A 24558-nucleotide genomic window follows, 5' to 3' on the forward strand; every position below is an offset into this window, starting at 1 on the left:
GGCTCCGGTGCAAGACAGATTGGGACCCCGTCTCAATCCCGAGAAGCCGCCCGCTCAGTTCGTACCGCTGAACAAGTCAAGAGCGGAAATTTTCGAACTACATTCCGATATGTTCGAAAGACCAAAGCGGATGACGAAATCAGCCGCGCGGCGACCTCAGGATCAATATTGCTCCTTCCATCAAACCCACGGTCACGATACCGAGGAGTGCCGAGATTTGGCTGCAGGTATTGATGTTCTTGTGAAAACAGGAACGTTAAAAAAATACCAAAGCAAGCAGCCGAAAAAGAACAAAAGGCAGAGAGGTGCGAACTGCAATCCTCAGGATCCGAAAAAGCATGAGGATTCCGAAGACGACGACGAGCCGCAATATGATGGAGTAATCCTGACTATTGATGCTCTCCCTGCCGGGAAGACTAAGTCGTCCCTAAAAGCAGAACGCAGAGGTTCCAATCAAGAGGAGCCAACACATAAAAGGCTGAAGAAAGACGAAGTGATTACATTTTCAGATGCCGATCCCGTCCCAGCCATCTCTCCTCACCAAGACGCTATTGTCATTCACGCCGGAGTGGCAAACAAACTGATCCACAGAGTATTTGTGGATACAGGAGCGTCAGTCAGCATTCTTTTTAAAGAATGTTTTGATAAAATGGAAGTGGATCCAGCTCGGCTCAGTCCGGCTCCACTTCCTCTGAAAAGTTTCGCCCAGGAGGACACCCGCCCTGAAGGTATTATCAGCCTTCCGATCACGGTGGGAAAAGCGCCTACAAGCTCCAATACGATGATCGAGTTCTTTGTGGTGAAAGCTCGGTCCCCGTACAACATCATCCTGGGGAGAGACTGGCTCAACACAGTTCGGGCCGTTTGCTCTACTTATCACCTCACCATCAAGATCCCCACTAAAGGTGGGATAGCGGTCATCCGAGGTGATCAAAAGAGAGCAAAAGAATGTCTGCAGATTGCGCTTAAAAGTGCCGAGCAATCAGTTCGGCACCATCAAGCATAGCAATCACAGCAACCGGAGTCAAAGGCAAGCGAGATGACCGAAGTCACTTCAGAGCCGAACTCAATGACCGTTCAGTTATACGAAGATGATCCATCCAGAACGGTCAAGATCGGCTTCGCAGGAACGCCTCTACTCCGGGAAAAGACCATTCAGCTCCTCAAGGAGTACAAAGATGTCTTTGCATGGTCTCCGTTGGACATGACCGGAGTGCCCCCCGAGGTAATCACTCATCGGTTAAATATTGATCCTTCAATCCGGCCAGTAAAACAGAAGCAAAGACTCTTTGCGGCAGAAAGAAGCCAAGTTATCCATGACGAAGTCCGCCAATTACTAAAAGCGGATGTACTATTCGAGGTGAAATATCCTTCCTGGGTGGCCAATCCTGTGATGATCAAGAAAAAAGAAGGAGGATGGCGGATGTGCATAGATTTTACCGATCTAAACAAGCACTGTCCTAAAGATTGCTATCCCCTTCCAAATATAGATAAAAAAGTAGAAGCTTTGATCGGCTTCGAAATTTTCTGTTTTCTTGATTTATACAAAGGATATCACCAAGTATTGATGGATGAGAGTGACGCTCCGAAAACAGCTTTCATTACCGATTTCGGCATTTTCGCTTATAAAAAGATGCCATTCGGTTTAAAGAATGCCGGAGCCACTTATCAAAGGATGGTAGACAAGCTTTTTCGGCACCTAATCGGAAAACAGGTTGAAGTGTATGTCGACGACATAGTTGTCAAAAGCAAAAGCACTTCGGAGTACGAAGACAACCTCAAATCTACTCTCAACGTGCTCCGAAAAGCCAACCTCAAACTCAACCCCCAAAAATGTACCTTTTTGGTAGATTCGGGAAAGTTTCTGGGTTGTTGGGTTTCAAAGGACGGACTCAAGGCAAACCCCTCAAAAGTTCAAGTCGTTCAGAACATGGCAATGCCGAAGTCCATACATGACGTGCAAAGGCTAACCGGATGTCTAGCCGCACTGAATCGATTCCTTTCCCAAGCAGCCGAAAAGCAACTGCCGTTCTTCAAGGTGTTGAAAAAGGCACCAAAGTTCGAGTGGGGAGCCGAGCAGAAAAAGGCCTTTGACGAGCTCAAAAGTTATCTAGCCGAGCTTCCTATTCTCTCTGCTCCAACCGAAGCCGAAGTAATATTCTTATACTTAGCGGCATCAGATCAAACCATCAGCGCGGTGCTTGTACGAGAAGAAGGCCTAAAGCAGTTTCCCATCTACTTTACAAGCCGAGCATTAAGAGGTCCAGAAACAAGGTATCAACCTCTGGAAAAAATTGCTCTGGCGTTAGTAAATGCAGCAAGGAGACTGCGGCCATACTTCTATGCTCACAAGGTATGCGTCTTAACCGATCTGCCTCTTCGGCAAGTTTTGACCAAGCCAGAAGCATCAGGCAGAATCGCCAAATGGGCCATAGAGCTGGGAGAACACTCAATCGAGTACCTACCTCGGAAAGCCATCAAGGGACAAGCCTTGGCAGATTTTCTTGCAGAGGCCAAGTTCGATCAAGCAATCCCTGTCATTGCCGAACAGAAAAATTCTACCAATGCCGAACTAGCACAGCCTCTGGAATCCGAAGTAGAGCCACCGGACTGCTGGAGCGGATTCGTAGATGGAGCTTCAAACAAGATGGGAAGTGGAGCTGGTATTTTACTCGTCGCTCCCGACGGACACGAGGTAACCTACTCACTTCGGTTCCTATTCCCCACTACTAATAATGAAGCCGAGTACGAAGCCCTCCTTGCCGGACTCCAGTTAGCGCAAAGTCTGCTCGTCAAATCTCTCAAAGTCCATTGTGATTCACAAGTCATAGTAAATCACATGTTGGGTACAAGTGAAGCCCGTGACGAGAGAATGAAGAAGTATTTGGACAAAGCGCAAAGCATCAGCCGAAGTTTCTCCTATTTTCGGATAATCCGCGTTCCCAGAGCGGAAAATAGCCGAGCAGATACCTTAAGTAAGTTGGCCTCAGATCCGAGCTCAAAGGCGGAAGAATTAATGCATCGAAGCATTGATGAAGCCGAGGTACATTCAGTATCCAGCTCGCCGAACTGGATGACGCCGATCTTGCAGTATCTGGATCAAGGACAATTGCCCGAAGATAAGAGAGAAGCTCGGAAGATCACGTGCCGAGCACTTCGGTACGAACTTCATGAAGGAATCCTCTTTAGAAAGTCTTACCTCCAGCCGTTATTGCGGTGCGTGGGACCAGAAGAGACGGACTACATCCTCAGAGAAGTTCATGAAGGATCGTGCGGCAGCCACATCGGAGCTAGAGCTTTAGCTAAAAAAGTTCTAAGATGGGGATATTATTGGCCAACCTTGGTACAAGAAGCAGTGCAGCTCGTCAAGACATGCCCGAAGTGCCAAATCCATGCAAATATCCCAAGGATGCCGCAGACCGATCTATCCACTATGCAAAGCCCTTGGCCTTTCATGCAATGGGGCATAGACATAGTGGGACCACTTCCTCAAGCTCCTCGGCAAATGAAATTCCTAATCGTTGCCATGGACTACTTTACGAAGTGGGTGGAAGCTGAACCATTAGCTACGATAACAAGCTCAAAGGCATTGGACTTCGTCTGGAAGAACATAGTGTGCCGATTTGGCATACCCCACATCCTCATCTCGGATAACGGGACTCAGTTCACCGACAAGACGTTCAAGAATTGGTGCCAAGAGCTGAATATTCAACAGCGGTTCACTTCGGTCTCTCATCCACAAGCAAACGGACAAACGGAGGTAACAAATCGTATCCTGGTGAAAGGGTTAAAAGCTCGGTTAGAACAAGCCAAATGACAATGGGTAGAAAATCTCCCTCAAGTCCTATGGTCCTACCGAACTACACCCACAACCTCCAATGGTGAAACTCCGTACAGTCTGGTGTACGGCACTGAAGCCGTAATTCCGGTAGAGATCGGCGTACCCAGTCCCCGAACTCTAAATTTCTCCTCAGAAATGAATGACGACGGACTGAGAGCCGAGCTAGATCTTGCCGAAGAAAGAAGAGAATTGGCATGCATAAAAGCAGCCAAGTACAAGGAGCAAGTAGCCCGGTATTACAACCAAAGGGTGAAGAAGCTGCAATTTCAAGTGGGAGATCTCGTCTTGAGAAACAACGAAGTAAGCCGAGCAGAAAAGCTGGGCAAGCTCGAACCCACATGGGAAGGTCCGTATCGGGTGTCAGAAGTCCTCGGCAAAGGGTCTTACAAATTGGCTCACATGTCAGGAGAACAGGTACCCCGAACATGGCACATTTCCAACCTCAAAAAGTTCCATTTGTAAGAGACAGTCCGGTCAGTCAGTCTTGAGTCCTGTTTGGTCAATGTGCTTTATTTTGGTCTACTTGGTCTTTATTTGTCTCTGTGCGTTTTGTTTGTGTGTTTTGTCCGTCTCCGTGCGTGTCGTCTCTTACAAATGTTACTGAGGTATCTTGTTCTTCGAAGGCTGATCCCCTTCTTAGAACATATACAAGCTAAACGATTGTGAGTCAAAGCTTCTACAGAAGATACAAGACCACAATTCAGCTTAAACAAGCAGTTCGTCTGAAACGAGCTGCAACAAGCCAACGATTGTGAGTCAAAGCTTCTACAGAAGATACAAGACCACAATTCAGCTTAAACAAGCAGTTCGTCCGAAACGAGCTGCAACAAGCCAACGATTGTGAGTCAAAGCTTCTACAGAAGATACAAGACCACAATTCAGCTTAAACAAGCACTTCGTCCGAAACGAACTGCAATAAGCCAACGATTGTGAAGTCAAAGCTTCTAAAGAGGATACAAGACCACAATTCAGCTTAAGAATCAAGCACTTCGTCTGAAACGAACTGCAACGAAAGTCCGATTCTCGCGATAAAACTTGCCTGAATTAGGACAAGGGAAAGTCCGATCCACGCGATAAAACTCGCCGAATTAGGACAAGGGAAAGTCCGATCCCCAAATTAGGACAACGGAAAGTCCGATCCGAGCGATAAAATTCGCCAAATTAGGACACGAGCTTAGTCCGGTCAAAGATGTTTATTTCATCAGACCAAAGACAAGCCCGGTCAAAGATGTTTATTTCATCAGACCAAAGATGAGTCCGGTCAAAGAAGAGTTCACTTCATAAGACCGAGGACAAACATCAACTTACCCCGTACCTTTATTCAGAATGCCGAACTAATTCACTTCGCTTTCCGGGGGGGGTAGTGATGGAGTACGTACTAAACAAGCCCAACAGCAGTAAAGCCCAAGAAAGAGTATCAGTTCGGCATGACTAAAGAGTTCAGTTCGGCACAACCAAAGAGTTCGGCCCCAGCCTACAGCTCGGTAAAAGCCAACCGATCAAACTCTGCTCTCAGGTCGGCATCAAGCTCTACTCTCAGATCGGCAAAAGCTGCTCGGCAATAATTCAGCAGTTCGGTCTCAGTATTCGACCGAACTGGGAGATAGTGGACTCATGCAGAACCTCCACGACCTCCACTACACCCACGATCTATTTAGTGGTGTCAAGCAGTCATTAACTCATGCAGGATAGTGGACCCATGCAAGATCGCCACGATCTCCACGACATCCACTACCTAGTAAATAGCTGCATGCCACGATCTTGGTCCTTTGTATAAATAAGAACCTAGATCAAATAGAGAGGGTTAGCTTCTAGACATTCTCTCGATCTCTAGAGATAAAATACAAAATAGCAAGTCTGTATTGTAAGCTGTAGAAAACAGATCAAGCAATACAACTCTGCCCTCTTTTCTTCCCGTGGAAGTAGATTTACCTCAGTAAATCGAACCACGTAAATTCTCTGTGTCGTGATCTGCGTTTTTCCTGCATTCACTAACATCAAATTTTCGCCGATTCATCACCGTGTGTGGTCCATCATCATCTATCAGCTCGTTAAAATGGAGCCCTCTTTCCCACCAAATCGCAATATCCGATTCAATCGATCAAATCGGAGGTTTCAATGGATGATTCTACGCCCGACACCCACGACAAGCACCCTTTCGAGTTTCTTTCAAGGAAGCCATACATGCCGCATTTTTGGGCAGCCCACCTCAATCCAATTCCTTCACACATCTTTTCCCTCGGCCATGTAAGTTCGATTTTTCTGCATTTGATTTTAGTTGCCTTGTATCAATTGAATGCGTAATTGATTTTGATTTTTCGTGTTTTCACAGTTCCCGACTCCAATTCACCAGTGGAACCTTCCTAATTTGCCCAAGGGCACCGTGGTTTATATCAAGGTAACCATATTTCTTGATTATTGATGATAATTGAGTCAATTATTGTGTTATTGTAGTTTGATTGTGTGTTGGAGTGATGAAATGTTATTCTGAGTTGAGGGATGTAATGGTTTTAAATGATTTGATCACTTTATGTTGTGGTTCTACCTTAGTAGATTGTGACTTTGTGAAGGAAAGGTTATAGTTGAGCTACCACCCAATGAGGGGATAGCACTGGAGAAAGAATGGAGACTTGTGAAGTCTAGATTTTGTTGGCTGAAGAGAGATATGTAGTGATTTTCAAACAATTTGATTAGTGTGGACCTTCTGAGAGAACTTCTCGATAACTCGAGCGAGAGAAGAAATGAAGATATACTCTTATACTCACTAAAAGAAACATACGGGTGGCGTTCGGTAGTCATTACTAATATCATGAGACTATCCATCTAGGATTAAGTTGTGGGATTATTTTAGTTGGGGGGAGGCTATGACTAATTATCATGAGACTATTCATCTGGGATTAAGTTGTAGGATTCAATCTTATTAACCAAACATGATACATATTTAATCATGAGATTTAATATTGGCAACCGAACACCCCCACGGAGTACTAGTTTAAAAAAACCCGATCAACTTCACCGCTAAACCTTCCATGTTTGAAGGGGGCGGGAATGATAGTCGTTTATGCCTTTGGAGAATTGGATTTTGCTCTAGCATCTTGAGGGATGATGGCATGGAAATTGCAAGATCTTCTAAACTATTAGAATTAATTTACTGTGCTTCAGCTGTCTTTCCCGGCTTCCGTTTCTGGTGGTTTGTTGGAATATCTACTTAATTTTTTATGGAACTCTTAACTTTGCTAGATTGGGGAACATAGTTTCAATAGTTCACTTGCTGTTAAATTTATGAAAATGGGAGAAAACACATGTAATAGTTTCAAACTTAATAGGTGCATGTTATACCAGTAGTCGACCCTGTCACGGATGTGGTTTGCGATTCTTGTTATTCTGGTTGATTGTTTTTTTTTAAACTTCTAGTATTCCAGATGGGATTATTTAATAATCTGTTTTTTGATGTTTGCAATTTGCTGTTCTTTTATAGCGCGATGATCTTTCAGGAATGCAGTTGAGTGGTAACAAAGTCAGGAAACTCGAATTCTTGCTGGCTGAGGCCGTGGCGCAGGGTGCTGATTGCATTATTACTATTGGAGGGATACAGAGCAATCACTGCCGAGCCACTGCCGTGGCTGACAAGTATTTGAATCTCGACTGTTATCTTATACTGTTCACTTCTGAGGTCTTGATCACACGTACACACTTTTTCAGCTACTGAGAACAATGTGTGTCTTCAACGTTGATTCTCTTCCCCGTTACTTTTTGTGCAGAAGCTTGTAGACAAAGATCCTGGATTGACTGGGAATCTCTTAGTCGAACGTTTGGTTGGAGCACATGTAGATCTTATTTCGAAGGAAGAGTATGCTAGCATTGGGGGTGTAGTATGTCTATCACATTCTTCATTGTTTGTTTGCTTTCTTGACCCGGCAATTTTCTTCAAGCCTTACGTTTCTTTCTTTCGTTGCTGCCATCAGGCTCTCACCAACATACTGAAAGAAAAGCTGTTGAGCGAAGGCAGAAATCCTTATGTGATTCCCGGGGGTGGTTCGAATTCCTTGGGAACTTGGTAAAATATTGCAGGAAGCAAACTCATTTATTTTTCCATTACTTGATGTCCCTATTGTTATATTTGGTCTAGAGCAACATACGAGAATTTGTGATAGTGATAATGTTGCTAGCAATTACCATAACAGTCTTTTATTTGCAGGGGCTATGTCGAAGCAGTTAGAGAGATACAACAACAGCTTGGAAAAGGGAGCGGTGGAATAACATTTGATGACATAGTCGTAGCATGTGGAAGGTCTTCTAAACCCGAGTTATGACATCTCTTGTTGTTTTCTAATCGTGTGAAAGTAACTACTGAGATGTGCACATGTGTCATTGATTTACAGTGGAGGCACGATTGCTGGCTTAGCACTCGGGACATGGTTGAGTGGCTCGGCCACTAAAGTACGTCATCTTGTTCACCCTAAATTTAAAAAGTGGAGTTTTGACTGAAATTTGAAATGCTGATGTGATTGATGAAAACTTTGGAGTTGTGACCGAAAATTTGGTGTCGGGTTGTGATGTCCTATTCTCTTTTATTTTTGAAAATGGCCCATCTATTTATAGAATACGTAAATGCAGGTACATGCCTATTGTGTAAGCGATGATCCCGACTACTTCTATGACCATGTTGAAGGCCTAACCGGTGGACTTCAAGCTGTTGTTAGCTCACGCGACATTCTCAACATACAAAATGTGACTTCTTCCTCAACACTTGGATTGCCATTTTTGTTCAAAACTCTAATTTCTGCTACTCAATTGCACTTTCCACAGGCTAAAGGACTTGGCTATGCCATTAATACTACAGAAGAGCTAACTTTCATGAAAGAAATTGCCAAAGCCACCGGTGTTGTTCTCGACCCCGTCTACAGGTACGACCATGTTTGTCACCGGTCTCCTCCTTTTCGACTATACGACAAAATGGATGTATCGTATAAAATACTGTAAATACACTCACTCCTAGACCAAGAATTCATTCAGCAAAGTGATAAATCTTCGAATGGTTGAAAATGGTTCATATTCTTTAGGACTCATTTGAACCACTCCTTTTGATTAAATTCCTCGAGAGACGTAAAATTCCCGCTAATATTCCCCGGTGACATCATGTTCTTGTGATATATGCAGCGGAAAAGCTGCATACGGGATGATGAGAGACATGGCCGAGAATCCCAGGAAGTGGGAAGGAAGAAAGGTCCTCTTCGTACACACCGGCGGTCTCTTGGGACTATACGAGAAGACCGAGCAGATAGTGCCACTGGTAGGAAACTGGCGTAGGATGGACATCCAGGCGTCCATCCCTCGCCAAGCAGGCACCGGTAAGGTGTCTAGAGACTAGATACTTCTTTTGGCCTATGTGAACATGAACTTCAACACAAGAATAGGTGGAGTCATGATTCTTAATTCTTACCTCTTCTGCTGTAGTAATTTGTCTGATTACATCTGTTCCAGTGACAATGATATCATAGTTAAAAAATAAACTTTGATGATCTCGTGATGTCTAATTGTAATTGTAATGGAAAATTTTTATAATTTACACTTTTTTTTTGAAAAGGCATCATATTTATAAATTTAAATCATCGACGTATTTAATCCACCTTTCAAATTGAGAGAAATTAACGATTTTTAGTATTTTAGTACAAAGACAATATAATTAGGAATATGCAATTACAGACTATTGATTTGCTATTAAATAAGGAAAAAGTTATCCACCATTACAAGAAGAGTCAGATTATTATAGATTAATTGATAAGAAGAAAATATAAGAAAATTAAATATCGTATATTTTTCTTTTTGGAGAGGAAAATACCTTTATATATGTAAATACGAATGAGTCTTAACGATTTCTTTTTTACATTATAAATTAACTTGTAATTAGGGATGTCAATGTAGCCCGCAACCCGTTAGGGCTGGAAATTTCCAGCCCGATAAAATTAAAAACTGATTAGCCCACACCCGATTAAACCGCTACCCGTTAGGGCCAGACCCCAAAACCCGATGGGCTGGCCCGAAAACCCGATAAAATTTATATTATTTTATTTTTTACTCCTAATTCGACATTTCATTGATTAATTTTATAATATAGATAACTAAAAAAATAACTTTCAATTTTATATTAAATATACAAGTTATATATTAAATTTTTATTAATATAATAATTGATAAATAAATTTAAAACTTCAAATTCACTTTAAAAAATATTTAAATTTCTAAAACATGCATTAAAATTTCACGAAATATCTCAAATATTAGTATTTGATCATGTTTATGATTGAGTTTGACCATATATCTCAAATTTATCATATTAAATATTTTATATTTTATGAATATAACTAATTTTCATCATTATTTATTGGATTGATCGCATGTTAATCTTATCGATAACAACCCGATTAACCCGCTGGGCTAGCCGAAACCCGAGCTTTTAGGGTTAGGGTTGAACTTTTACAACCCGAAAGAATTCACAAACCGATTAGTCCGCACCCGATTAACCCGCAACCCGAGTAGGCCGGCCGAAACCCGATGGACCGGCCCGATTGACATCCCTACTTGTAATGATGTAAATATAGCTCAATTTGGGCCGAGTCATTAACAACACGGATCAAAAGCCCAACAACCAAGCGGGCCGGGCAACAACTCCGCTTCCCGCTATTACCGCCATAAACGGTAATCATAATCTCCTTCATGTTTCCTCTGCCGCGAAAACCCCTCTCTCTCACACACACTCACACTCACACTCACAATTCATATCTGCATCACAGAGAGCCGAAGCAGCGGCGCAGGAGAGCCAACAATGAGCTCTAAGATGAGAAATAAAGTGCAGAAGAAGTTCAGCACGAGGGGCTACAAACTCAAAATGGAAGCCCTAACGGAAATCCTTGGATTCATCAGCCAATTTCCCGAAACCGAAGACGAAGCGCTCGATCTCCTCCTAGACGAGCTGTATCACGTCACCTATAATGGCCCGCTGAGTTTCTATCTCGAGCATTTCCTTTTTTGGTGTTGATTTTTGGTTATAAGTGTTGAGATTTGATTTAATTGAATGTGTTGTTTGTTCTGTTACAGTGAAATCCTCAATACTTGATAACAAGCCGGTGCAGAGAGTGGTGTCTCTTTTACTCGAAGCTGAGGCTGCGGTTGAGGAGTGTCCGACGACTAGCGGTCATGGATCGGCTGCGTCTGCTTTGAGAATAATTGATGCGTTTGATTTCCCCAAATTTCGATACAATGCGATTAAGATATTGTTTCACAAGTATGTTACTATGTGTTTTGATCAACCTATTTTAATTGCATTAGTTTTAATTTTGAATTTCTAATGTATTTTGCCGACGGAGTGAATCTTCTTTAATGTTCAAATTTAATGCGTAATTTATGGTCGAGTGCTGTTTTTGTGTTAAATTTGCACAGATTACGTAGAAGCTTAGTAATATGGGAGAGATGTATACTGGTGATATTTGGTTCATGAAGTTTCTTGTAAAGTGTTAACTGTTTCATGCTAAAGATAGATCTGGTCGACTTTTAAATGAAGGATTTTGTGTAAATGTGTGAACATTTTTTAACGGTAAATTTATTACTTGTGTAGATACTCAGGGAAGCTCCCTATATATGGTGATGCTTCTGCAAAGGACATGTTGTACAGAGGTAGGTTTCTCTTGTTGTCTCAAAGGCTCTCCCGTGATCCTCATTTTGATAGACCTGTATTTGATAGCGATATGTCTGATTACGGCAGCTGCCAGATAACCCTTTTGTTACACAGCCCTTCGTGAAACATAGTTTCAGAATCTGGGATGATTTTTCTGTTGACACTTGTTTATCATCATATCATTTTCAGATATCTCCAATTCAATCTCTGGTTGGTCAGACTGGAAAGAGATGGGTCATGGGACTTATATCTCAGTTGGAGGATGGCCATTTCTACTTGGAAGACTTAACTGCCGCTGTGGAAGTTGATATGTCTAACGGAATATCCTTTTATATGGTCCTCTCAGTGCCTTTTGCTAATATGTTCACAAATAGCCTAATTCTGAAATCATCTCAGTGTAGTCAATGTTAATGAGAAAATACTGTTCACTATAGTGTTGCCGTTTAGAAGTCTTATCATGACATGTGATATGATTGTGTTATCTCTTAAACATTACAAAGCTCTATGCAGTTTCTTTAACATGAAATTACAGAATCACTACAGGTTTTTTTGTTGAGAACACGATTGTCTTAGCAGAAGGCAAGATGCTCTTGGATAGTATCTTTCAGGTTCATTTTCATAATATTTGATGGTGCGAAGACCTTTGATTGAACAACTAATGCTTATTATGGAATGCATCAACTGTGCTTTCTAAGCTGATCCTTGGACTGCCAATATATGCATCAGCAACCCTTATATATCACTTTTAGTTTGAACAAGTGAACAGTTCGGCGTAAATGACTTGCAGGTGAAAACCTTTGGATTTCCTCCACTAGAGGACTGAGAAAAGTCACTTGCAATGCTAGCAGGAATTGATTTTTTTGGTGGTGGATCACTTGCAAAAGAGGAAACGGTATTAAAAATCACCTCTGACAGTGACAAATTAGATACTTCCCCAGTTTAGAAAATATTATTTGGTTGTGTTTCCCTGACATTTGCCTCAGGTTAGACTTGCTGAAGTTGAAAGAGGGGCAGTTAATGATATGTTTGTGATACTCTGATATTTGGCTAGACCATGAAGAGGTAATCATCCTTCTAACCTCATCTTCCTTGCTAAGTGATAAGTTAAATCCAATTTTGTTTACTTGTCAATGTGATTTACTAATTGCTCATCTTCCATACTTAGAGAAGACTATGGAAAAACTTGAGATCATCCTCAGTGGTTATGAGAATGAGAATGTGGTTCCATCTCTGTTCATTTTCATGGGAAACTTCTCTTCCCATCCATGTAACCTGTCTTTTAATTCTTACTCTAGCATCAGGTGAGAACACCTGTATTTTATTTATTCTTGATATCAATCATGGTTAACAGAAGCAGTGTGACAGTGGACAAGATTTTCCCTGCAGATCAAACTTTGGGAGGCTAGGAAAAATGATTGCAGACCATCAACGTTTAAAAGAACGTAGCAGATTTCTTTTCATTCGTGGTCCTGATGATATAGGTAATATAACTTTTCAAATTCGCCAGATGCATATGTAACATGCATAAAGGATAAAATACTGTTGTTTTTTAGGACCTTCAAATGCTCTGCCCAGATGCTCGTTGCCAAAATACATAATCGAGGAGTTTCAAAATCACATTCCAAATGCTGTATTTATGAGTAATCCTTGCAGGTATTTCTTAATGCTTGCTGAAACTGTTTCCTGCTTGACTAAGCTTGAATACATGCTATCTGAACTCTGGTAGCTGTTTTTCCTATGATCACCACCATTACACATTTTAGTAAGGTTGAGCTACTTTGATTATGACTTCTATTAATGGCTGTAGTTTCATATCTCTTTTGATCACTGGTGTTAATTTTTTGCTGTGAACTGAGAAAAATTTTTCTTCTCTTTGGTTGAAAGCAGAATCAAATTTTACACACAAGAAATTGTATTTCTACGTGAAGATATGCTTTACAAAATGCGCAGATCATGTCTGATGCCTCCATTAACTGAAGAAACAAGTGACCCATTTGAGCACGCGAGTCTAGTATTCTACACAAGTACACAACATTTTCCTGTGTTTGTTGATAAAAATCACCTTTAAAGCAACTTGGACACAATTCTTTTCTGTGCATCAAAGCCATCTTTGCCCTCTGCCCTTGACCATACAGCCCATCAGTTGGAACTTTGATCACAGTCTTCATTTGTATCCAACTCCACAAACAATAATCTCCTTCTTTATTTATTAACTTCTGAGGTCAAGTTCATATAAATTGGTACAAAGCTTTCAATTTTTTCAATTAATGCAGATTGTCTTGGGGGACAGAAGTGACCAGAAGGCATTCAAGTACACTGGAATAACATGCTTTAACCCTGGTTCATTCTCAAATGACTTCACTTTCGTGGCATATCGACCTTGCTCTCAGGAAGTACCTTGCTCTCAGGAAGTTGAACTATCAGCTGTGTAAGTATGTATTCCAGAGTCGAATGCACAAATGGATTCTGAGAACTTAATGTTCCTATTTAACTGGGACATGGCTCTTTGGAAATTTAATTATCACATTTGTAAGGGTTGAGTGTATGTATATGCAGCTACAAAATCAGTCTTTGCAGCTACAAAATCAGTCTTTTCCTGAAAACTTGCTGCAGATATTGTATTGTCCTTATAAGTTAGCAACCCCAATTATATGATTTTCTGTAACTTTTAGTAGTATATGATTCAATATGAATGGTATTTACCCAACTTTGAATAACCTCATAACTACTAGCTAGTGATTTTCAAATATCTGATTGCCAGAGTTCTGAAACCAGATTTATAGGTAATGTACTGGGGGTGGACTTCTTCCTATAACTTCCAATATATATAATAATAAGTATCATAGTAGATTACTGATTTTTTTTATATCATATTAGATAGATGATGTTGAACCTTTGCACCATTTTAGTACAATAAAAAAGGCCCTTATGCTTATGGCATGTGATTACTGAATTTATCTCTAAATTTTTTCAAATTTTTAACTTCTGTTTCTTTTAAGCTAATTTTTGAAGTAGATATTACTAGTAATACTAAAGAAAATTTTAATCTCAGACTCTCAGTTTGTCTACTGAAAATTCACTTTCATACTCTCTAGTAACTTGTACTTTTAAGTACTATTAGCCAATGTGGGTTACATTAACATAAGACAAGAGTCTTGCTTATGGCACCAGAGTTGAAAAGGATTAGAATCGGCATCATACAGAGATGATTGTGCTATACCTATATGATAAAAAAAAACTTGCATAGTAGTCAGTGCAGTGTACACTCTAAAGTTGACATAACTGAATAAATTATGCTACAAATACTGTAATATTTTCACAAGAACTTCAGATTCAGATCCCCCACTGGACTAAGTTTATTCCTATATTTTCTGAATTTGAAGGAACCAACAAGTGGCTCTATGTCATTAATATCAACAATGAGGATAATACTGCCACATTTTTGAACATGAACATCCAAAAGTTTGATATAAAGTATGACTGCATATTGTCTGGTTGGTAGTTAAATTTTTATGATTTAAACAGAACCAAGATCCAAAAGGGGTTCAAAGGCGAGAATTTTGAATTTTTCTATGATGTTTATATGAGGAAGGTTATCAAAGGTGTGTACTTGAAATTGAAAAGATGAAAGTGGATTACTGCATGTTGATATTTCAACTAATTAGTTGCATTTTTTCAAGCTATTTGTGCTACAGAATACTTTATTTACCTCGTGCTCTTGAAAAGTATATATAAGTGGAGTAGTCGCATCATTTCGTATGTGTTCTGCTTGTGCCATCATTTGATTATTGACTGTGATGAAAGCTGAGATCAGGATTTGCTGAGCACTGGACTTTCTGGTACGTTGGTGGAATATTACGTGTCATGAATCGTGCCGCTTCAAACCCTGGTATGGAGCCTTTTGATTGGAAAACAGACCTTTCTTTCTGTTAGTGGCCTTCTTTCTTTGAGTGATATTGAAGATTCATGTGTTTCTACCTGTTTTTCCAATCTGCTAAAGTTGTTGTGGTGATAAATATAATGAAGTCATTTTATATGCGACAGACTGTATCAATCATCATGGAGTTGTATGGTAGTAGAGATATTCAACACTTGAGCCGAAAGTTGTGGCTTTTTGTGCATTCGTCCAACTCATTGTCGTATGTCTTATGTGTAGTATGTCAAAGACGTTTTGCACACGGCAATGTTTGTCTGAATAACAGTCGAATCTGAACACATCATTTATGTCTGCGGTCTTGCTTTTCCATTTGACACTTCTCACCTGCAGTTCAGTTCTCAGTGATTTATACATACCCTTATTATTAAAAGTTGCTAGTCAATATAGAACAGTTTAAGATGCACTAGAGTTCTTCTTTGGTATAATTACTAGAAAAAGAGTAGTTAGGGATTCAGAGAAAATAGTATGTTCTCAACCAAATTCAGAAACATTTGAATTGTGTGCGAGTACTAGTGCAAAGGTATTATATTCCATCAAGGTTAGATTATTAATGGAAAGTATCAATTTGTCAACAAGGACATCTTACATCCTTGTCTTCACCTACTATCAATTAGTTCCAAAAAGTAAGTTGCACTCAAAAGACACCTCCAGATTACATCTTAATTAATTAGTTCACTGATTTGTAAGTATGTTTAGACTATAATTAAGGTGATATTATTACCAGAACAAGCTTGACCGAAATAGGGAACTTATAATCTGCTGTTAGTAACTGCCGTAATATGCCATTAGACAGGGTAGCTGAGCTCCTCAACTGTTAATTAGGAAAACCTAGATTTTGAGTTCTCGTTGGAGCGTTCGTATGTTAGCTTTCATGTGGTGCTGCAGTTGGGAAGTTCTGATAACTTCTTTACTCAGGAACCACTTATTGCCAACTTTGGGCACTAATGAGTCAAATCAGGTGAGATTTAGAGGTTAAGTCTAGCAAAGAAGCAGACAGTATTCCATCCAGGATGTAGACTAATACGAAACCTTATATGATTCGGACTGATGTGTTTTACATGGATAAGAGTTTTGGTTTGATTCATTGTCAATTTGGCTGAACCTCTAGATTTTGAAAATCTGGATCATTTAGGAAGTTAATTTTTGAGAGGTGGATTGTTTGTGTGACTATTATTTACTGCTTGGGATTATAATAATTTACTTATCTGCTGAAATGCGGAGTGGTAGGTAAAGCTGGTAAACTATCTACCGAGTCTTTCACTTAAGAAATGGTTTCAATTTAGTCATACCAATAATCTGTATGGAATGAATGTTTTAGTTATTCAAGTGATTGCTGAAAATTTTGTAGCATTTCTTGCATAAATTCATAAGGATTTTATTATATTGCTTGACTTTTAGGTATTTCTCCAAATATGTTGATATTTCATGGTTTCACATGGCTAATTAAACCATATTGCATGATGTCATCAATGTGTAAATTTATATGTAGATTGCATATACATTATATATTGTGTGAATATTTATGATCTAAGATGCTCTCCTTGAAACTTGAATGATGAGGCTTGTGATAAATTTCTTTTGATAATGTTGTGAACAGGTAAAGACATTTTCTTAGACATAATGTGTTTCTCATCAATTGGTGAATGCACATAAATAAATGTTATGCTACGTATCTTAGTTTATGCTAGTGCTGTTTTTTCAGTTCATAATTTTATTTTATTTTTTGGTAATAAATTGCGGGTAACACCCGAAACAACTTAACGAATATAAGAAATACTTAATCTATCATGAAGAAGCCAACTACGAATGCCTTGTGGTGCCATCTCTAGAGCGTGGAGTCCTCTACAAACCATAAGCAAAATGTGACAAATAATCGGCAGCAAAATTTCCTTCTCTATGCACATGATGGATGGATGACCACTGAATCAAAATCTTGAATCAAAGAACCTACCTTTTGCACAATGGCTCGACAACTAATAGAGAATAATGTCATTAATTTTACAAATTATTTAATAGTTTCAATTAAATAGATAAAATAACAACTGAGCTTTTAATTTTATGTAGTTTGTAAAATTAATAAGGTTAAAAACAATTTTGAAGGTATTAAAATTAAGTATACGTATTAAATATAAAAAATTAAACAAGGATGGTGTTCATGAATGAATTGTGTTCACATGATGTATGTATGTATATACATTCAAAAGTCAGCCCATTTTAGAGATGATATAAAAACAATAGAAATAGTGAGATCTGATTGTACAAATTGTGGGCTCGTGATCCGTTTACAGTTGAATACTTTAACAAGAAAAATCCATAATTAAGGATAAATCAAATAAGAATAAAATATGATAATAGGGGGAAGAAGAAAGGTAGGCCAACAGTCAAAAACAAGTCTTACTTTCCCACAGGAAAACGTTTCTATTTCGGCAGTTTTAGGATGTTGAGAACTAAGTTTAGTTTCCCTTACAGTTATGTATTGGTATGACAATTCAACTACAGAGGAAAATTAGTTATCACACACCCACACACTCATTAAAAAATAATCTTTGTAGCTATAATTTAATCTTTTTAATTAAATGACATTTGCTATACATTCAACTATGTATAATAGTCATTTAAATCATGAAATTTAGTCAAATTCAAGAAAATTTCACAAGGTTTGAGATATTAAATCATGAATTTTGTTTTATTCTTAAAAGGTGATTCTCAAAACGATGTTGTTTGATTAGATTAAGAAAATAGAAAAGGAAAAAAATATTTCATTTAAATTAATAAAAACATTGTTTAATTAGAAAACTTAAGTTTGACAAAAAGTTTGGGACATAAAATGCTACCTATCAACCCTAAATAATTATCAACTTGTCTTTTTGTAGTAAGGGAAAGCAAGCCCTAATTGTTTATTGCATTGTAAGCTTTTTTTATAGGTGCAATGTGTATGTAGCTTAAGTGAAAATATAGAAAATAAATAACAAGTTTACCTTAGTTTGAAAGTTAATTTGAACTAAAGGTTTGATTTCAATATACTACTACCGCCCTAACATTGTTATCTATGATGTGGAGATATCAACTGAATAGTATGTTAACTATATGTATGATTAATTGGAGGCTTTGAAAAATACAAATATTACAAGTAGTTCTTTTGCAATTATATATAAATATCATACAAAACACAAAATGGTTGTTAGATAATTAATGTTGTATATTTATTTTGTATAGATGTTCTTTCTATATGTAGGATTGTAAATTGTGTCTAATTCAATCAGTTAGGGTGGACGAGATTTCATTGGACGAACTTGTTGATTATTGTCATTTTATTGGGAATTTGGTTTGGCATATGTGCATTACTTTATAACTAATTTCTAAAATTATTATGTAGTTATTAGTCAATTTGTTAAATTTAAAACGTAAAATGAAAGAAAACATGCGACAATTTCCTTATCCACCGATATCATATGCCCAATGATTAAATCCAAAAGGTAGTAACGAAATTTAGCCAAAGTTAAAATAAGAAAGGAACATATATATGTATGAAATTAATGTGGGGACTCATCTCATCAAAATATATTTATCTGATATTTTATTTTTCTATGCAAACCCTATATATACATATTTTTAAACACTACGACACACACTAGCTATATCAAGGATAAATAATTCATGTTGATATAAATTAGGTATATGAAAGCATGTCCAATTCAATAGTTGGGTATTTGTAATGAAGATCAGACAAACATCAATTAATTTGAATTTCAATAATCATTATACACATACAAACGTGTGGCTACATATATATACATAGTAGTAATTAAAATTAACTAACACACAATATATATTTCAAGGGATGTAACACATACTACCCTTAAAAATAACTGAATGGACTGGTGACCTGAATATTGATTACTTAATAGAAGTTTATCTATTATTGAAGCAATTACAATACAAATATGCATAATAGAAATTTCAAATGACCAATAAACAGATTAAATATAAATTGGAAATATTACGATGCATGAACGCAATAAGAAGAGTGTTTAATTAATTGCATGTTATATATTAGTAGTTCTGTTACATAATTAAATTAACTAAATTTATTTCATTTAATTAAATGCATGTTATACATTAGAAGTTACAAACAAATTCATCACGAGATCACAATTGCAGAACCAATTAATTTGGGCAAACTTTTAGTTAGGTTTAGGAAAGCTGGTCAAGACCTAAAACATTATACATACGTCTTCACTAATTAAGCTCTAACAACAATACCAAACATTTCATTGCTAGTCAATATTGATATTATCAAATTAAATTCATTAACACAAACTTCCACTCCCTTATTTAGGTACAAGCGTGCCTTTTTTCGTATAGGTTTGAAATCTAAGATCAAATAAAACTTGACAAGTGTGTAACATCTTATAGTGTTTATTTGTTAATTAATATGTATATAATATATTACACTTGAATAGTGTTGCATGCACAGTTAGAAGGGAAAGACAGACTGCTTTGGTGGGTACATGTAGGTTAGAATTTTTAGAAAAGATGGATGTTGAAAGGAGAACGACATTTACCCCACCAAGCAACCCCATTCCTTTCCTTTCTCTCTCATCAGATATATATTTAGAGAGAGAATACACTCATATTTAAGAGTATTTATTTATCATGCAAGTGGCTTGAAAAATCATGAAATTTGGTGAAATTCTGGTTCATTCTGTAACTTTCGAAAAACGTTGGAAAATCATGAAGTTTGGATTTATTTGTATTCATCAACCGCAAAAGAACCCGGTGATCACCTATGTGTAATATATTGCTAGTGGTTTTCAATCTAACGACATTGTTTTCTTTAGAATTACACTATATTGTTTAACTCAGCAACATAGACGTCCATATCAAATGCAATTTGACCAAAAAAAATCATGGGATAAATGCGAACAAATCCAAACTTCATGTAATATAGTTTTAGTGGTTTTCACCTAACAACACTATTTTCTTTAAAAATAAACTAAGTACATCGTTTAACTCATCGGTAGAGACGTCCACGTAAGTAGGATTTTTTGGCTGTCATATTAGATAGTACAATTTCATAAAAAAATCGTCATGGGATAAATAAGAACAAATTCAAACTTCATGATTTTTCCACTGATTTTAAAAGTTGGAAAACAGACTAGAATTTGACCGAACTTAAATACCGTATAACTCCTATGTCTCTCTCTCTCTCTTGCAAGAATATTGTTTGTGTAATTAAGTGGGTTTGTTAGCCTAGATGTTGCATCAACTGGTGGTGCTGGTCTGTCCAAATCCCTCCCACTCTCTAACGGAAAACACTTGTTTATCTAACCCCCTTTCCATTACTTCTCTATCTATATATTCTCTTTTTATTCCCATTTATCATCTTTCCTGTTCATCAATCATCATCATCTTTTCTCTCCACACAAACCCTATATATATATATATTATTCATTTTCTTTCAAAACCCTCTTTTTTGAGTTTTGATTGTTGAGTTTGCAAAGGGGAAGAGAATATTCAATTAGGGCTTCAAAAAGAGTTTTCTTCCTCGTGCGTGTGTTTATACATCGTCGAAGAGAGATGTGCAGTAGAGGCCATTGGAGGCCGGCAGAGGACGAGAAGCTGCGGGAATTAGTTGAAAGATATGGACCTCATAATTGGAACGCCATAGCTGAGAAGCTCCATGGTAGATCAGGTACATCTCTCTCTCTCTCTCATGCACAGTTCTAGCTAGGGTTTGATAATATTGATGATAGAAAAAAAAACAAAACTTTTTTTCTACTAGTTATGTTATTCTTGAGCTTTCATACAAAAAAATTAGGACTAATAAGATTACTCTTAGTGTGTAAATCCATTAATTACAGATTCAAACCTATATATAAATGTAAATACAAATCAATACATTGGAGGGTTAATAATATATATAATCCATACCGATTTTTAATAATTTTATCAATTTTATCCCACCAATTTTAGTAATTGTATTTATTTTATCCTATATTTTTCAAATTAACATTTCTATTTCCATGATCTTGTCAATTAGTTTTAAAGTATTTTTTATAAAAATAAAATAAAATAAAATATTAATATTATCGTATACTACAGTACAATTTATTATATGAGAAAAATAATAGGTCATCTTGTGGAGTAAAATTTATTCCACCATTGGATCAAAATCCAGACATTAGAAATCGATTCTAGTTTTAAAAAGTGAAATATATATGATAATAAAGTTGAAAATTTATCAGATATTATTGATATAGTTATTACATATTACAGATAATTTTATAAAATTAAAAGATTGTGATAAAATTGATAAAACAAATACCAGTCCAAGATAGATTCGATGATTAACCCGTACATGGATCTCCAAACTTCTAACTATGTTATGGTTCAATTAAAAATTCAAACTCACCCACATTTACATTTCTACACATATAATTGCATGGATTATGATCACGAGAATGTAAAAATATTGCATTTAACGTATACTTTACACATTTAGCATAAACGATTCTCACCTGCTTATTTAAAACAGTTCTTATTGAACATTTTTTTCTCTAAAATTACATCCTAAATAACACCATACATGTTACATATATAGTCTTTAACAAACCATGCAAATTAAATTCATAATTATCATGTCGAGATATGTTACATAGTCTTCAATATAGCATGCAAATTAAATTCATAAATATTACTAACACAACATACACTAAATAATTAATATCTTGTTGACACATCTATATCAGGGAAAAGTTGTAGGCTGAGATGGTTCAATCAATTGGATCCAAGAATCAACCGCAGCCCTTTCACGGAGGAGGAGGAGGAGCGCCTCCTCGCCTGCCACCGGATTCACGGAAACCGGTGGGCCATAATAGCCCGGGTTTTCCCAGGGCGCACTGATAACGCCGTGAAAAATCACTGGCATGTAATCATGGCTAGAAAATGCAGGGAGAGATCGAAAATCTACGAGAAACGAGCTTTGAGAAACGAGCGAGAATTGTTGTCTACATCAAAGATTGATAATGGCAACATTTTATCTATTTGCAGAGGCAAAAATCTGAGCTTTAGCCCTCTAATGGAGAATTTTCAAGAGAGATATAATTTGCAGATTGTAGGGTGGAATCAGCCTCAATTTTGTGACACACCAATTACTAGAATGAAGAGTGATGAAGGTAACTTATTCACTACATATTCTTAGACTTTTTTTTAAAGAAATATAAGTTGACCATTTTTAGTTACTTCCTCATACTCATGCAAAATAGTTTATTCTTGTTCAATTAGTCTCAAAATCAAGAAATTATAGACCCATTTCTAAATAATATTTGTTGTAGTTATATTGAAATCTGTGTATGATATAGTACATATATACACTGAATAATAAATTCTTTGAACATTTTTTTCTATTTACATTTGCATGAGCATGAAATTGAATATGATTCTTCCATTTATTTTCTAACTTCATTAAATGGTATCCTTTACTAATTAATTAATTACTATATAAATAATTGCATGTGTTTAAATAACATAGTCACTAATTCATCCAGTTCTTGATCAATGCAGAAAGGAAAAAAGGAGTGGAGTTCTACAACTTTCTCCAAATCAATACAGACTCAAATAGAAGTGAGGTTATAGACTATGCAAGGAAAGAGAAGCAAGACGATGACGGCGACAAAGAAGAAGAAGAAGTTGATCAGAAAGAGGCTTCAGTCCAACGAAATGAAGCCTCGTCTTCTCCACCATTTATTGATTTCTTATCGGTGGGAAACTCTTCTTGATTCGTAGAGAGAAGCAGCTTAAGAACACGAACTTTCTATATAAGGGTTTTAATTAGGTAGATCATACTTTGCAAAAGTAGCTTAATTTCTATGATCCATATATCAAAATAGAGTCTTTGAATGTATGTGTGCATTAACAAATTGAAGTGTTTTTAATGCATGTGAATGAAAAATCCAGTATGTAATTTGCATGATTTATTGTGTTAATGAGAAAGGCAAAGTATACACATGTAGTATTAATTTCTTAAGCTAACACTTAATATTGTAATGTCTGAACAATGTCGTTTACATGATTGTTATTGTTTTCGTTTACATCATTGTGAGCAAATACACTCTTCTTTTATGCATATAGAGAGAAAATTGTACTACTATATTTTATTTATAAAGTCTCTAAACTTGATCCAATTGTGGTATTTTCTTATTTACATAATCCACTTTTAATATGATTTTGGAGTATTCAGTATAAGGAGTAACAAATAGTATTGAAATAAACAGACTCCTCTTCATTTTACTATTATTTTCTTAATTAGGGTTAATGGGCCTTAAAATCCACATTTATGCAGGCCCATATATAAATTTCTAGAGGAAATTTTTTTTGAGCCCGGCCCGTGTTGAGGAAATTGGTTGATTAGGTTTTCTTTTTAATTTATGGAGCAATTGATAGTTTTAGTACAATAGGCGCGTATTATTCACATCTTTATTATAAGATCGAGAGATATAAAAATATTGAGATAATATAATAAATAAATAAATTTTAAAAAGTTGCATCTCCTAAAAGTATTTGATGTAACTACCAATATTTTATTATATATTCCAAACATCATTATATGCATAGGAAAAGGAAGATTGATGATGATGAAAAGAGCAAATCTAAAGTGAAAATAAAGTGTACATCAAATTCCCTTACCACACATACAACAAATATTGTGCACGAACGCCGAAAGTGTATACCGTGGTAGGGAAGAGAATATACAATTTAATTCGAGTGAAGACATACATATATATGATGCTCAATACAAATATTTTTAAGCATATGGTTATCTTTTTCATAATTTATAATAATGTTTCTTTTATAATTATATATTCCTATTTTATACTTATAACAATATGGTTTTGTTCATGAAAGTTAACAAAATAAGATCGCGCCATGTGAATTAGCACAACATATTTTTAAAATACCTTAGCAAACAACAAAAATTGCAAATAAGTTATGATATGATATCGGATACTACCTCCATCCATCGTATCTAGGATTCTCGATTTGAGAGTGTAATAAATTAATAACTATAGCAATTTGGAGCTTCAAACTATGATCAATCATTAT

At 36.9% G+C, this 24558-nt stretch overlaps 2 protein-coding genes and 1 pseudogene across 3 annotated transcripts; all 3 read left to right on the forward strand.

The window, feature by feature from the left end:
* Window positions 1-5886: 5886 nt before the first annotated feature.
* On the forward strand, window positions 5887-9363 carry LOC121762339 (putative D-cysteine desulfhydrase 1, mitochondrial). Of its 2 annotated transcripts, none has more exons than XM_042158187.1 (10): window positions 5887-6088; window positions 6174-6239; window positions 7320-7514; window positions 7603-7713; window positions 7807-7898; window positions 8040-8132; window positions 8224-8281; window positions 8459-8572; window positions 8651-8748; window positions 9002-9363. In XM_042158187.1, exons 1-10 carry the CDS (start codon window positions 5960-5962, stop codon window positions 9210-9212), a joined length of 1167 nt encoding a protein of 388 aa, XP_042014121.1. In that variant the 5' UTR covers window positions 5887-5959; the 3' UTR covers window positions 9213-9363. The 2 variants fall into 2 exon arrangements, with proteins under 2 accessions (XP_042014121.1, XP_042014120.1); XM_042158186.1 differs by having other exon boundaries at window positions 6018-6088; window positions 7336-7514.
* A 1193-nt stretch (window positions 9364-10556) lies between these two features.
* LOC121759973 lies at window positions 10557-14233 on the forward strand (annotated as a pseudogene).
* A 6492-nt stretch (window positions 14234-20725) lies between these two features.
* LOC121760996 (transcription factor MYB54-like) lies at window positions 20726-23426 on the forward strand. The gene is made up of 3 exons (XM_042156577.1): window positions 20726-21148; window positions 22206-22631; window positions 23020-23426. The coding sequence occupies exons 1-3, from the start codon at window positions 21034-21036 to the stop codon at window positions 23232-23234; spliced, it is 756 nt and encodes a 251-aa protein (XP_042012511.1). The 5' UTR covers window positions 20726-21033; the 3' UTR covers window positions 23235-23426.
* Window positions 23427-24558: the final 1132 nt, after the last annotated feature.

Source organism: Salvia splendens, chromosome 13 (assembly GCF_004379255.2).
Source record: "Salvia splendens isolate huo1 chromosome 13, SspV2, whole genome shotgun sequence".
Classification (NCBI taxonomy): Eukaryota; Viridiplantae; Streptophyta; class Magnoliopsida; order Lamiales; family Lamiaceae; genus Salvia; species Salvia splendens.

Excerpts from the sequence above, each read along its gene's own strand:
- LOC121762339 (XM_042158187.1), top strand. The coding sequence starts at position 5,960 with ATGGATGATTCTACGCCCGACACCCACGACAAGCACCCTTTCGAGTTT. Across the intron at positions 8,133-8,223 it reads ATAGTCGTAGCATGTGGAAG|TGGAGGCACGATTGCTGGCT; the intron begins GTCTTCTAAACC and ends ATTGATTTACAG. Across the intron at positions 8,573-8,650 it reads ACATTCTCAACATACAAAAT|GCTAAAGGACTTGGCTATGC; the intron begins GTGACTTCTTCC and ends CACTTTCCACAG.
- LOC121760996 (XM_042156577.1), top strand. The coding sequence starts at position 21,034 with ATGTGCAGTAGAGGCCATTGGAGGCCGGCAGAGGACGAGAAGCTGCGG. Across the intron at positions 21,149-22,205 it reads GAAGCTCCATGGTAGATCAG|GGAAAAGTTGTAGGCTGAGA; the intron begins GTACATCTCTCT and ends CATCTATATCAG. Across the intron at positions 22,632-23,019 it reads TAGAATGAAGAGTGATGAAG|AAAGGAAAAAAGGAGTGGAG; the intron begins GTAACTTATTCA and ends TGATCAATGCAG.